The 14,382-nt window shown below is 35.3% G+C and overlaps 1 protein-coding gene across 1 annotated transcript in view; it reads left to right on the forward strand.

Annotated features, from left to right (window-relative positions):
• Window positions 1-14,382, forward strand: part of ATP10A (ATPase phospholipid transporting 10A (putative)) — a 270,817-nt gene that overhangs the window by 218,267 nt on the left and 38,168 nt on the right. The window contains exons 8-10 of the mRNA XM_051984651.1: window positions 3,498-3,715; window positions 5,969-6,163; window positions 8,297-8,864. Of these exons, the coding sequence (XP_051840611.1) occupies window positions 3,498-3,715; window positions 5,969-6,163; window positions 8,297-8,864 (981 nt within the window). The remainder of the gene's footprint in view (window positions 1-3,497; window positions 3,716-5,968; window positions 6,164-8,296; window positions 8,865-14,382) is intronic.

A 14,382-nucleotide genomic window follows, 5' to 3' on the forward strand; every position in this document is an offset into this window, starting at 1 on the left:
CACCAGCTTTTTGAATCACAAGCAAAATTCTCTCCTTGTGAGGAGAGAATGTTATGATAAGAATTTCAGTGCTATGTACTTGAGGGGGGATAGTCAGCATTTCTAAATAATTAACTATCTCTATCTACAGTCATTTGTACCTCCAAACAGGACAAATTTTCCTTCTTGTAACAGGATGAAAGAACATCAAAGAAATCATCTTGTTAAAACCGAAATGAACACAGACAAGGATAAAACATATTGATTGTGATGAAAAATTACTCTTGGGAAGGATTTAACTGAAAGAATCTATTTCAGATGTCAAGTTTTACATGATCAAATGATGTATCTTCTGTAATTTGAAAAAAAAATCAAATTCAGCCAAGCAAACTGGCCAAATGAAAGTCTTATAGCTAAAGAGGGCAAGAAATGAAAGGTAGGGATGACTTCAAAGTGGTTTGAGAGGCTACTTCTAAAGACACTGTATCTTATGGTAGAGCCTTATGTAGAGTTACTGATTAGTGAAGGATTGGAAAGAAGTGCTTAGGAAATCATACTTGGCATAGAAAGAACATTGCAGTCTGTCTTTAATGAAAGATTTCACTGGATCTGTAGGAAGGATAAAAGAATTTTCTTTTCATATCAGGCTACTGATGTAATTGGCTTTTGTGAAAAGGCAGTAATACCTAGTTCAAGTTGTCTTTCAATGAGGCTATTAATATTCATTTAAAAACCATATATGAAACACATGCTATATACTAGGTACAAAGAAAACCAAGCCAAAATTAAATAGACCTTATACTCACAGAATTTATATTCTACTGCAGGAAATATAAATTATAATAAATTTAAAAATATTGCTGAAAATGAGTATGAAAGAAGAAATACAATTTATCATCTTCTTGATTTAGTAGGTCACATTATGAATATTCTTAATCTATATATATTTATTAAATACCTACTATGTGTTAGACACTGTGCTAATCACTGGGGGACTAAAAAAAAGGCAGGATTTAGATGGAAAGACGGTGAGTGGTCAGATAAGTAGGTATTAAGAATCTGGAGAGAATAGTGTCCTGAAAACTACAGAAAAGAAAGTATCCAAGAGGATGATCCTCTTGGATCATCAAGAGGAGAGGGGTCAAAATAAATGATGACTGAGAAAAGGCCATTTGAATTTTGAAAGGATTTGGCAATTAAAAAGATCTTTGGTAACAATAAAAAAAAATTGGATGAGATGATAAGATTAGGATCTGGACTATAAAATGTTAAGAGTGATAGGAGAGAAAATGAATAACATCTATTATAGGTGGCCTTTTTGAGGAATTTTGGTATAAAGGGTAGAAGAAATATAGGGTGATAGTTGTGAGACTAGAAGAATAGGTGAGGATTTTGTTTCCTTGTTTGTTTTTCAGAATGGGAGAGACATTGTCATGTTTATAAGCAATAGGGAATGAACTAAGAGAAAGAAAAAGACTGAAGATAAGTAAAAGAGTGGGGATGGCAAAAGAGGAGATGAGATGGAATGGAATCACTTGAAGAAGCAGAAAGATTAACTTCATAAGGAATAAGGCTACTTCATTATGTGAGAGAGGAAAGAGGAAAAAGTGGTAGAAAGCATCTGAAGAAAAGGCAAAATAGGAAATAAGGCTCTCACTTGAAAGTCTGGGGGAAAGGGATTGGAACAGTCTCTGTGGAGAATGGTAATAGTAAGTTTGATAAGGACGATATAAAAAGATATGGAACAGTCTCTGTGGAGAATGGTATAGTAAGTTTGATAAGGACGATGTAAAAAGATTGCCTAGCAGCAGTAAGGGCCCATTTCAGGTTGTATAACTTAAAATTGTTGCAAACCCAATCAGAACAATTGTGTGATTTTCTTAACCATCATTCAGTAGCACAAAAGGACTGAGGGTTGGGAGGGCATAATTGGTATATAATTGGCAAAATTAGGAAGCTGCTAGAAATTCAAGAGGGGGATATAGTGTAGAGTTGAATTGCTTCACCTAAAGGTCAAGTTGTGGGAAAAGAGGGTGATGACCAAGGGTTAAGAAGTAAGGTTGTTTAAGGTATAATAGAAGGAGATATGAAATTTCAATAGATCATGGTTAGATAAGAGGATTTCAGAATTCTTGTACATGGAGGTGATAAATTTGTAGGTGATATGATCAAAGGTATGGCTACTTTTGGGAAATCAGGAAAGATCTACTTTAGGAAATGTCCTTGAAAAAAGGTAAAGTTTCCAAGAGGTAGAGATGAAGAAGGAAAACGGTCAAGTTTGGAGGAAAATAGAGATAGGATTTGCAAAGGCACAAAGATATGAGGTGGAATGTGTTGTATAAAAATATCAAATAGGATGTGTTTAGCCGGAATAAAGTATATATCAAAAGAGTTGTATATTATCAGGATGAAAAGATAAACTAAAGCCAAATTGGGAAGATCTTTGACCAGCAGAGGAATTAATATTTTGTACTAAAACCAGTTCCTTGAGCAGATGAGTGACATGGTCAGACTTATATTAATTTGGCAGGTATTTGAAGATAGGACTTAAGAAGGGGGAGATGGGATAGATACAAGTAGACCAGTTAAAGAGGTTACTGCCATAGCTCAAACATGAGGTAATAAGTAGAAATAAGAATATATCATGAGCTTGGACAGATTTTGAGAGATAGTAAAGGACAGAAGAGCTTGACTTATGATGATAAAGAGTCAGATATGAATTAAAATAACTCGACAAAAATATTATAAATTGTAGAATATTTTCTAGTCTTCATTGGTAGATGAAGGCCCTTTACTGGGAGTTTCCTATACTGTTGAAATCACATGTTTGGATGCCTGTCCCTTCCCAGAATCACATTCTACATTTTCTAAACTTTTCAGTAATTTTCAACAACTGAGAAACTCCACAAATTCTGAAAATCTTTCTGAAATTCCTTAAATCAGCTGCCATGGGCCTTTCTAGGAAGTTCATCAATGATAATGGAGAATAGAGGGTAACTTCAAAAGAAATGTGCAGTTATAGTTCCATTAGTGCATCTGATTATATAGTATGAAAATGACCTGGGGTTCCTGAAAACTATTGTAATAGAGCTTCAGCTCTGATGGAACCTGGAAAGGAGGAACTTGGGGAAATGTATTCAGAAGCCATTATAGTAGTTCATGTGAAATTGTGGACCCAATCAATAACAAAAAAAAGTTTATTATGTACTTACTATGTATAAGACAATTTTAAAATTCCAGGAACACAAATACAAGTAGGAAAAAAAAAAGATAATTTCTGTCTTTGTCATGATTTATTACATTATTAGATTAAGTTAGTAAAAAATGAAGAAGCATTGTTACGCTGAGTAGTACTTCTAATTTTTATCTAAATTTATCAATTCAGTGTGATTTTGCAGAGATTGCAATGGAAGAGATATTATGCCACAGTGGTCTGGATTCCTTGATCAAGCCAATCTTCCCATTGTGTCTCCTCCCACACATATCTGATCTTTTGCTCTCTGCCCCTTTCCCAACAGCTCGTCGCATAGCTATGTATCAGGAGGCTGACTCTGAGGAGGATGAAGTCGTTCCAAAGGGAGGGACACTGTCCCAGCGGGGCAGTATTGGTAGTCACCAAAGTGTCAAGATTGTTCATAGAACCCAGAGCACCAAATCTCATAGACGGACAGGCAGCCGAGCCGAAGCGAAGAGAGCCAGCATTCTTTCCAAACATACTGCTTTCAGCAGCCCAATGGTTAGTCATGACAAAGGTGGGGTGGCGGCGGTGGGGAAAGGGGGGGAAGAACAGAGAAAGGATTTAGCCAATTTGAGCTCTTCTTGGTCAATTTAAATTATTTAAAAATTAAGAATTACTTCATAGGCTTCTGGGGAGGTCAAACAGAGAGACAATGGGCTTTTTCATGAGGAAAATATTTTTTTTCACTTTACACCCAGGAATTACCTCATTCTTATTTTTGGTTCTTCTAACCACCTCCCCCCATTGCCCACTTTTTATCCCAGAAAGCTGAATGATTGCATAGCCACTTTGCAATGATGTCTTAAAAACAAGCTCCCATAAAAGCTACCCAGACAGATTGACATTGTCAGGAAATTCTTGATGCCAAACGAAATAAATAAGTTAAATCAGATTCGACATGTACAAATAAGCAAAAATCCTTATGACAAGAGGTTGGGGGTTCGGGGTAGGAAAAGTAAACATCAAACCAAATAAATATGACTTTGCCAGCTGCCTAAATACCATGGGCCACCATGGATGGGGACGTCTCCAAAAGAAGGGCCAACCTCTCAAAACTACTTTTCCATTCCTGAAATGTTCCCGTCCAAAAACTGCCAGAAAGAATATTCTAAGACAGAATTCTGCATTTACCCAGAGATTCTCCAATTTATTCCTCTTCCTATAAATTTTTGAGAAGTTGCTATTTTCCAAGGGGTGGTCATTTCTAATGCTGCTGACATAATAACTCTAGGCAAGGATGCATTCAGAGGACAGACTGTAAATTACCTCATTGTAGTTTTTGGAAGTTAATGTTGGTTGCAAACTGCAAAGTAGTAGCACTGTATTTATTCCAAGACCTTCAAAATCCTTTTTTTTTTTTTTTTTTAAATTAAGGCCTGCTTTGAGCTTTGTGTGAAACAAATGTATATTCCTTTCATGCTTTGATGGATATATGATGTTATTGATGTAAATACTTTCCACCAATATAGATTGTAACCCCCTCCAGACCTTATCATTCTTCTCTAGATTTTCTTCTAGGATTTTATTATGGAGCCCTTCCTCTTTCTCTCCTTTTTGTATCTTCAAGGTAATTAGCATTCCTTCCCCACTCTTTTTCAACTTTCTTTTATATGTTATCTGGTTTATCTCTTCTTTGTGTCTTATTTGTTATCTAGTGTATCTTCTCTCTATCTCTTATATATTATCTGGTGTATCTCTTCTGTCTCTCTTACATACTATATCTGGTGTATTTCTTCTCCATCACATGCATTTACTTTCTAGGTATCTCTTCTCTATCTCTCGTATACAATCTAGAATTCTCTCTTCTCTATTATATATATATATATATATATATAATATATATATATATATATATATATATATATATATGTCTCATATACTAATCTAGTGTATCTCTTCTTTCTTTCTTATATACTATCTAATATATCTCTTCTCTCTTTTATACTACCTAGTGTATCTCCTCTCTCTTTTATGTACCATCTTGTGTATCTTCTCTGTAAATATATTATCTAGTGTATCATCTCTCTACCTCTTATATAATGAGTCTATCTCTTCTCTATCTCTTATCTAATGTGTCTTTTATGTTTCTTGATCTTCCTCCATGATTTCCCAGTCTCGTTTCAATGCTACCTGTCCTCTATATCTTGTATACAATTTCCTGAGAATACAATCGTTATCCCTTCTATGTCATTGGGATTAGGACCGCAGCAGCCCCATGATCTGAAAAATCCATGTAAAATTTTTTAGTCTTCCCTTCCTGCCAGAGAAGTTTGAATTATTATGGTATTATATGTTGACATCATATAATACTAGACATATATTCCATGCATTTCTGAGTTTCTTAACTTTTTCTGTACCATCTACTGACCTTTGTATGTCATCTGCAGCTTCCACAAAACACCCCTAAAATTCCCATTTTATTTCTTATGTTGACCTGCTATATATCAAAACTGCAATTTGCAAAGTTACATTTATTAAGCACCTATTGTGTATCTCAGGCACTGTGTTTATCCCTAGGTTATCCTGAGAGATATAGAAAACAGTAAAAAATGATACAAAAAAAATATATATATATATATTAAAAAAAAAAGCTCCCCTCGGGAAGCTTACATAGTCTTCCTAAACTCATCATGTGTCTTTATTGCCCTTTAAATAATATGTATGTTTCAGAGATCTTATGTAAAATATTATCAATAATAGCAACAATGCCACTGAAATAAATATTACTAATTGCCATGCATTATTTTCTAGGAAAAGGACATTACCCCTGATCCAAAACTCTTTGAAAAGGTAAATGAATGTGCCAGATGTCTGGAAATCATGAGAAACCAGGAAAAGTCATTATCCCATCTCACCCCGGAGCTTGCTGATATATTTGACTTCTTTATAGCCCTGACAATCTGCAATACAGTGGTAGTGACAGCCCCCAATCAACCAAGACACAAGGTAAGGTCCATCTCGGTCACTAGGCAGTAAAGGCTCCTCAACTTTGATCACAGGCTTCTAAAATCTTAGGTGATATAATGTGTTAAAAATGCTGATCTTTTTTTTATAGTGTAATTCTCAGTGCTAATTATGTGTTAATAATATACTGCATTTAGATAGTGTATTAAAGTTTGTAAAGTCCTTTACAAATATAGTAGCTAACATTTACATAGTGCTTACTATATGTCAGGTACTATGTTAAGTGCTATGTAAATATTATCTCTTTTAATCCTTATAACAATCCTGAGAAGGAGGTACTGCTGTTATCCTCACTTAATATATGAGGAAATTAAAATAAATAGAGATTAAATGACTTGACCAGGGTCATGCAGCTAATAAATGTTGGAGGTCATATTTGAATACAGGTGTTCCTGATTCCAGGTGTAGTATTCTATCCACAACCTGTGGAAATATGTACTATTATTAGTACCTATATTTTTGAGATGAGAAAATGGCATCAGACAAAAGTGAATTGACTTGACTAGAGTCACACAGTTATTAAATGTCTGAGGCCATATTTGATCCCAGGTCTTGCAGATGCCCTCCCAATTTAACCTTCTATACCTTACTACCAGAAAGATATATAAAAAGACTTATGTATGTTAACTATTACATTTAAATCAAAAATAACGTTGATTTCTGGATTTTTCTCCAAATATTTACATATTCCAGTTTCAAGCACTGGTTGTCAGAGCTAAATTCCGTGGGGAATAAAAAATAGGCAGGGAAGAAATAAGTCTCAGGTTCTGCTGGAAATCCAGTTGTCCATCAATAAAATAAATGATTATTGAATGAAAGAAAAGATGAATACAAAGTGCTGTGCAGGCAAATAGTCATAGTTAAATTACTTTAAGCAAACCAGAAGAGATGGGCAAGAAGTAAGTTTTAAGTAAACAGATTTGGTCAATATCCCAGGACAGAACAAAAGAACAAATAAATGTAGATTCTTAAGAAATACACTGCAGGGAGCATCTAAGTACACTTTTTCCTTCCATATTATGTCTTTCCCCATCATAGCGTTAATATTTCATGGAACGATGTAAGAAGTTAAATGAGAATATATTGGAAGTTTTGCAGAAGCTGCAGACAACATTGAAAAAGTAGTTTTATTTAACATTGACCCACATACAGCCTATGACCAGATTTTACAATAAGATATTATGAACACCGCATAAAAGAAAAAGAAAAAATTCACACTTCTTCTCTAGTAAGATAAGAGAGCCAAAAAATTTTATGTAGATTTTCCAGATCATGGGGATACTGAGTTCTTAACCTCCATTGATGTGGAAGGAATAACTGTATATGGACCACATACTTAGTCAATTTGGACAAACCAGGATTGGTTCACTTTTTGAAACCTACCATAATCAATATTGGAAAAAGAACAGATATGGGGTAAACAGTATTTTTTGATCAATGTTTAGTTTAAAGAAAATAAACTGATAGGGCTGTTGCTAAATTTTCCAGTTATTTTTCAGTAGTGTCTAACTCTTTGTGACCCCATTTGGGATTTTCAGAGATAATGGAGTAGTTTACCATTTCCTTTTCCAGCTCATTTTGCAAATGGTGAAACTGAGGCAAACAGGCTGAAGTGTATTGCCTGGGGTCACATAGCTATTAAGTCTCTGAGGCCACATTTGAACTCAGGAAGTTATGAGTCTTCCGGACTCCAGGCCTGGCACTCTATTCAGTGTTCTATCTGACTTCTCTACTATTCTTAAGAAATGGCAAGTTTTTGTTGAATTTTCATCCCTTTCAGTGTTTTTTCTGAGAATTCATTCTTGCTTCTCCTGAAGATGACTTAACATTTCACACTTATATTAGTATATAGCATATACAAATTGTTGGCCCTCCTATCATACCAGAGAAGTATGAATTTTTTCTTTTTCTTTTACAAGGTGTTTACAGTGCCTTATTGTAATATTTGGACTATATATTTGGTCATAGGCTATATGTAGGTCAGTGTGAGGTAAAATGCTTTTTCTGCATTGTCTGCAGCTTCTGCAAAACTTCCCCCCCAAATTCTCATTTAATTTCTTATGCCATTCTGTGAAACATCAAAACTACAATAATTTTATTTTCTCTGACTTGCAGGTGAGAGTTAGGTTTGAACTGAAGTCTCCAGTGAAGACCATAGAAGATTTCATTCGAAGATTCACTCCTAGCCGTCTGACTTCTGGATCTAACAGTGGGAGCTCCTCAAGCCTCTCCACCAACAAATCAACCCACAAAACGGGTTCTAGCTTTCTGTCCACACTATCCACTGAAAGTACTCTGCTCAAACTTGAAGCTAGATTGACCCGTTCTTCCCCAAAGATAAACAACAATGGTTATGGGGTACAGCCTGGAGGTGGCTGGACAACTGAGAATAGCCTCAAGGAGGGTGAACTTCGTTATGAGGCTGAAAGTCCTGATGAAGCTGCTCTTGTCTATGCAGCCAGAGCTTACAACTGTTCTCTAGTTGGCAGGCTGCCTGACCAGGTTTCTGTAGAACTCCCTTATCTGGGCAGATTAACCTTTGAGCTTTTACATACGCTGGGTTTTGATTCCATCAGGAAGAGAATGTCGGTTGTGATTAGGCATCCCCTTACAGACGAAATAAATGTTTACACCAAAGGAGCGGATTCGGTGATGATGGATCTTCTTCTGCCTTGTTCCGCAGGTATTGTTCTTTTTCCATTTGGTTTTTGTCTCATTATTTAGGTGTGCATCTAGAAGAATTTGTAGGGAAGCTAGGCAGTACATTGGATAGAGCACCAATGCTTGAGCAAGGAGGAGCTGAATTCAAATCTAACCTGAGACATATGCTAACTGTGTGACTCTGGCAAGTCCTTTAATCCCCAGTTGCTTTGAAAAAAGAAAAAATTCTTCCATGAAGCTTTGACTTTGAGGATGGAAGCTGGACCAGATGGCGTCGAGTTCCCTTTAAAATCCTAGAGCTGTTTATGGGGGTTGGTACCAGAGCATAGAGGAAGGTGATATTTTTCTTGGCAGAATGGGAACCTGGGTTCTAGAAGTGGATCAAATTAGTTTGGGAACTTGAACAAGTAAATTCATCTCTTTGTATTCTTTGTCTCTATAATACAAGGTTTAGAATAGATGATGATTAAAGTTCCATTCAGCTATTACTGTTGATGACAAGGCTTATGATAAAAATGTAATTTTTTTGTTTTTGTTTTTGTGGGTTTTTTTTTTGGGGGGGGAGGGGATGTTTAAGAGGCAGTTGGGATTAACTGACTTGCCCAGAGTCACAGAGCTTAAGAAGCAGTAAGTGCCTGAAGCTGAATTTGAACTTCAGAGCTGGTGCTTTTTTCCACCACACCATTTAGTTGCCCTAATAAAAGCATAATTTAAAAAGAAAAATGTCTTTTTAAAATGCTAGCAATTTCCGACATTGAAATGTTTACCCTAGAAACTTTAGAATTTGATGAAAAAAATCATTTTTATGCATTTTTTTAAAACAACAAACTAAAATCAAACTTTGAGTAGTAGTAACCATGGGTAGTCTTTTATAACTTCTTTGGATTTTAGTTTTCACAGCTGAAAAATGAGGACACTGGACAATGGGTTTTCAGGTCCTTTCTATAAAAATGGATTATCTTATTTCCTGTCAGTTACCTATAATCCTGATGTTCTCAGTGCATAATTAAGAACCCTGTATATATTTATAATTTTATTTCTGTGTTCTGCTTTCTGGCTATCATTTTGCTTCCTTGTCAGTCATGAAATACCTAGCCATCTACTCTTTGCTGTTTTTTTTTTTAAATTCAATCATTTTCCTTTCTTTTTTTAGCTTTTCTTTCTTTTCTTTTCTTTTCTTTTCTTTTTTTTCTTTCTTTCTTTTTTTTGTTGAGGCAGTTGGGGTTAAGTGACTTGCCCAAGGTCACACAGCTAGGATGTGTTAAATGTCAGAGGCCAGATTTGAACTTAGGTTCTCCCAATTTCAGGACTGGTGCTCTATCCACTACATCAAGTAGCTGCCCCCATTTTTCAAAATGTCTGTCTGACACTTTATGACCCCATTTATGATTTTCTTGGCAAAGATACTGGAGTGGTTTGTCATTTCATTCTTAGTTCTTTTTACAGATAATGAAACTGAGGCAGCCAGGGTCACACAGCTAGTTAAGAGGCTGAATTTGAACTCAAGAGGATGGGTTTTCCTGGCACTCTGTACACTATGGCATCATCTAACTGCCCATCTGTTCTTTGTACAGATTCTCTAAAATCATAGAAAGGCTGTTGGAACAGCCTTAAAATAATTGTTGCTAATTGTTAGCTAATAAAGTCAAAAGCCTAGAGGACTATGGGGTTGATTTAAAAAGTAAAAATAGTGAGTAACAGAAATCTGCCATTTGCTAAAACCTGCTTCTATAATTATTTTAGTACTTGTGAACATATATTTCACTAAAGTTTTAGAAACACAGCATTTATGAACTTATAGCAGCATCTCAGAGCTGTAGTACACATAGTAGGATGCAAACCCTGCCTTCAGGCAACTTACCATCATATAGGATTCAGAAATCTAATTCAAACAGAATCTCTCTGGCCCAAAGAGCTTCAAGGGAGGTGTGAACTCACAAAGGTACAAAGTTTACTTTGTGAATCTGGCAAACTTGTGAACTCCGATGAGTAAAGGTGCAAATACAAGCATTGTACTAATTAGTTCTACTTAGTACCTTGTTTCAGGTTCTGCCCAAAACATCTTCTTGTAAGATTAGATCAACTCTAATGAGTTAGCAGTTTGTAAAGATTCCAACATCTATTGATGTATATAAGTCACCTGCTGTTATCTGGACAGACATCTCTATTAGAAGTCTTCTTTCTTCCATACGTTTGGATTTTTAAGCAACTGTGTGCTAGATTGTAATGCTCCAAAGGGCTATCAATTAATTTTAAAGTATTTTTGATGGTGGATCATTTTAACTAGAACTCTAGGACTTGGTCCAATCAGAACTTTTGCCCCAGGTTCCCCAATATAATTGCGGAAGAGGCAGGCACCTACACACACATTGTTTTTTTTAATAATTTATTTTATTTTCTACTCATGAAACAAAACAAGCATTTCCATAACAGTACAATTTAAAAAATTATTGTATATGAAACTGCAAATTTATCATTTACAACTTATTGTTCCCTTAAAACATACAGCTGTTATCACATAAATTTCTTTTTTTTTCTCTTTTTTTTCCTCCTCCTTTCCTTCACCCTACCATAGAGATGGCTACCATTAGAAAAAAATAGGTGTATATATGTGTGTATGTATATATGCACATATGCACAAGTAAAATTATTCTATACATAGGTCTGTTTATCAGTTCTTTCTCTGGATATAGATAGATCTTTCTTCAAATGACCTTTATTTTAATTTGTATATTGATGATAGTCAAAATTATAATAGAGCTACACTATAATCCTCATTAACTTGGGTGAAAAGAAAAGGTATAAGAGGAAGAAAAGGAAGTGGCTTCCCAGCCCCTAACAGCTGACACAAACACAAAAAATATGAAGTTTCTTACCTGGTGAGCCTTTTCCAGCTATCCCTAAAACAACATGGGCTTCTTGTGTGACAGACATTCCCCTGAGTCTCTTCTATCCACTTCCATTTCGAAGCCCTCAGAGGCATCACGAGGAGGGAACTCTTGCCTCTTCACATTGTAACACAAAATAAAATGGTTTTGACAAGGAAGGAAAGCCACATAGTGTGATCAGCCACTGTTGGGATGCTGCTGGCTCTTTATATCCTGCTGTTAGGCCATCATTGCTTCCTCTCATGTTATTCCTGTTCTGGGGATTTTCTGGGAGGATACTTGGATGTGGCCACTAATATTCAGGAAGTTCAGATAATGAGAAACAGCCCAACCTTAAAATCTGTAACATCTACCAAAGGCAGTTATGCTATAATATAGCTTTGTAAAATTTCGTAATTAAAAAGGAAGAAAGGGGATTTCACAAATGCACACAAACTTTGTCACTGACTTTTTTTTTTAAGGTAGAAACTTTTCTTCATCACTCCAGGTCCAGATCCAGCACTTTATTCATAATATAACTTTTTGGTTATCAGATACATATAGCATGGACAGGCAGAAAATGAACATTTGCCACAATCTTAAGCCTTGAGAATTTCAGATGTGGCCCTGTTGTATAGGTCTGTATAAAAATTAGAGCAATATTAGTGGAAAGCACAAATCAAAAGATTGAGACATGGATATCTTACTGTGGCATGTTATTATAGTATTTACAAGTTAGACATTATAATAGCAGGTATTTATATATATATATATATATATATATATATATAAATAGAGAGAGAGAGAGAGAGAGAGAGAGAGAGCGCGCGCCTACTTTGTGCCAGGTACATATGCTAAGGGCTTTACAAATATTTTCTTGGTTGATCCTTGAAGTATCCCTAGGAAGTAGGTGTTGTTATATTCCCACTTTATAAATGAGGGCACTGAGGCAGTTTTAAGATTAGATTTGAACTCAGATCTTCCTAATTCTGAAAGCAGCTAAATAATACAGCGGTTGGAGTGCCGAGTCTAGAATCCAAAAGACCCATCTTCATGAGTTCCTCTCTGGCCTCAGACACTTACTAGCTGTGTGACCCTGGGTAAATCACTTAATCCTATTTGCCTCGGTCTCCTTATCTGTAAAATAAGCTGGAGAAAGAAATGACAAACCACTCTTGTATCTTCTCCAAGAAAACCCCACATGGGGTCACAAAGAGTTGGACATAACTGAAAAATGATTGAAGAGCAGCAAAAATGGTTAATTATATTGGTTGTTTTACTAATGCTGAACTATCTACATGCTTGGTATAAATCCAATTGATGATTTTTTTGGATAAGTTACCTTAATCTTTTTGCCAAGATTTTCCTTGGGTGTTTTAGTATTTGTTACAATCCAAAAACAGGAAGAAAGTAAATATTTGTTGCTATTTGGTAGCCAGTTTGCAGGTTCTTCCATAGAATTAGAATTCCTGTCTGCTTCACCTCAGGATTTTTGTTATTATGCAGAGGGTATTGAGGCAGCCATCAAATATATATGCTATCTTTTGGGTAATCCATGAACTCTCAAATGGCCTTTTTGGTCTCTTTTCTCCCTTCCTACACCTGAATATTCAGTGTTTAAAAAGTCATTTTTATTTAATATAAAATGCCACGTGGCACCTTAATTTTAGAATGATTCCAGCCAACTTTGTGATCTCTTATGGAGTTTTCTTGGCAGATATATTACAATGCTTTGCCATTTCCTTCTCTGGCTTATTTTCCAGATGAGTAAACTAAGACAAACAAGGTGAAGTGACTTGTCTAGGATCACACAACTAGTAAATGTCTGAGATCAACCATGAGCTCAGGTCTTCTTCACTCCAGGTCTGGCATTCTATCTAATTTGCTGCAACTATGTGCAGCTATGAGCTGCCCCATATATGGTAGATGTTTAATAAATGCTAATTTCCTTTATTCTGAAGGGTTTTAATCAATACTTTAAGCCTAATTTGTAGAACAGTTACTATACTGCTTTGGAATGGGCCATTTCCTAATGGAAAGAAAAATAAAAAGGGAATCCATTGCTAATGGAACCAATTGTTCTATTTTGTGCTTATGAACTTACATATATAAATAAAATCTGGGCCCCCCAGTATTTAACATTGAGAATCTAGCTTGAAATCTTGACACATAGTTTTACATGGGAAAATCCTCTTCATCTTTATCATGTTGAAGCACACAAAATAATAGGAATTTTAGAAATTTGTGGAATGAATAGAGTTGTTCTCCAGATGCAAAGACATTATAATGTGATTGATAGAAAGCTGGCCTCACTCCGAAAGACCTAGTTTCAAGCCTTGACTTTGATATATAATGGCATATATAATCCTGAGTTAAGTCATTTAACTTCTGAGCATTCAAATCATCTCTGTAAAGATATTAAATTGTAGAAAAGATGTCTGCCTGTGTTTCCTCACCTGAAAATTATTCCACTGAAATCATATATCTCATATCATGGATTTTTAAATAACAGTATTTAGTTTATTTGAGGGAGAGAATAAAGAAAAATTCTAAGTTCATAACATATAAGAAATACTTAATTTCAAAGCCACAAAATATAAATATTTGTACCCAGAAGGTGATTATGGTCAAAGAAAAATTAATTTGACATTTCAACGAGAGCACTGAAAAACT

The sequence above is a fragment of the Antechinus flavipes genome, chromosome 3 (assembly GCF_016432865.1).
Source record: "Antechinus flavipes isolate AdamAnt ecotype Samford, QLD, Australia chromosome 3, AdamAnt_v2, whole genome shotgun sequence".
Classification (NCBI taxonomy): Eukaryota; Metazoa; Chordata; class Mammalia; order Dasyuromorphia; family Dasyuridae; genus Antechinus; species Antechinus flavipes.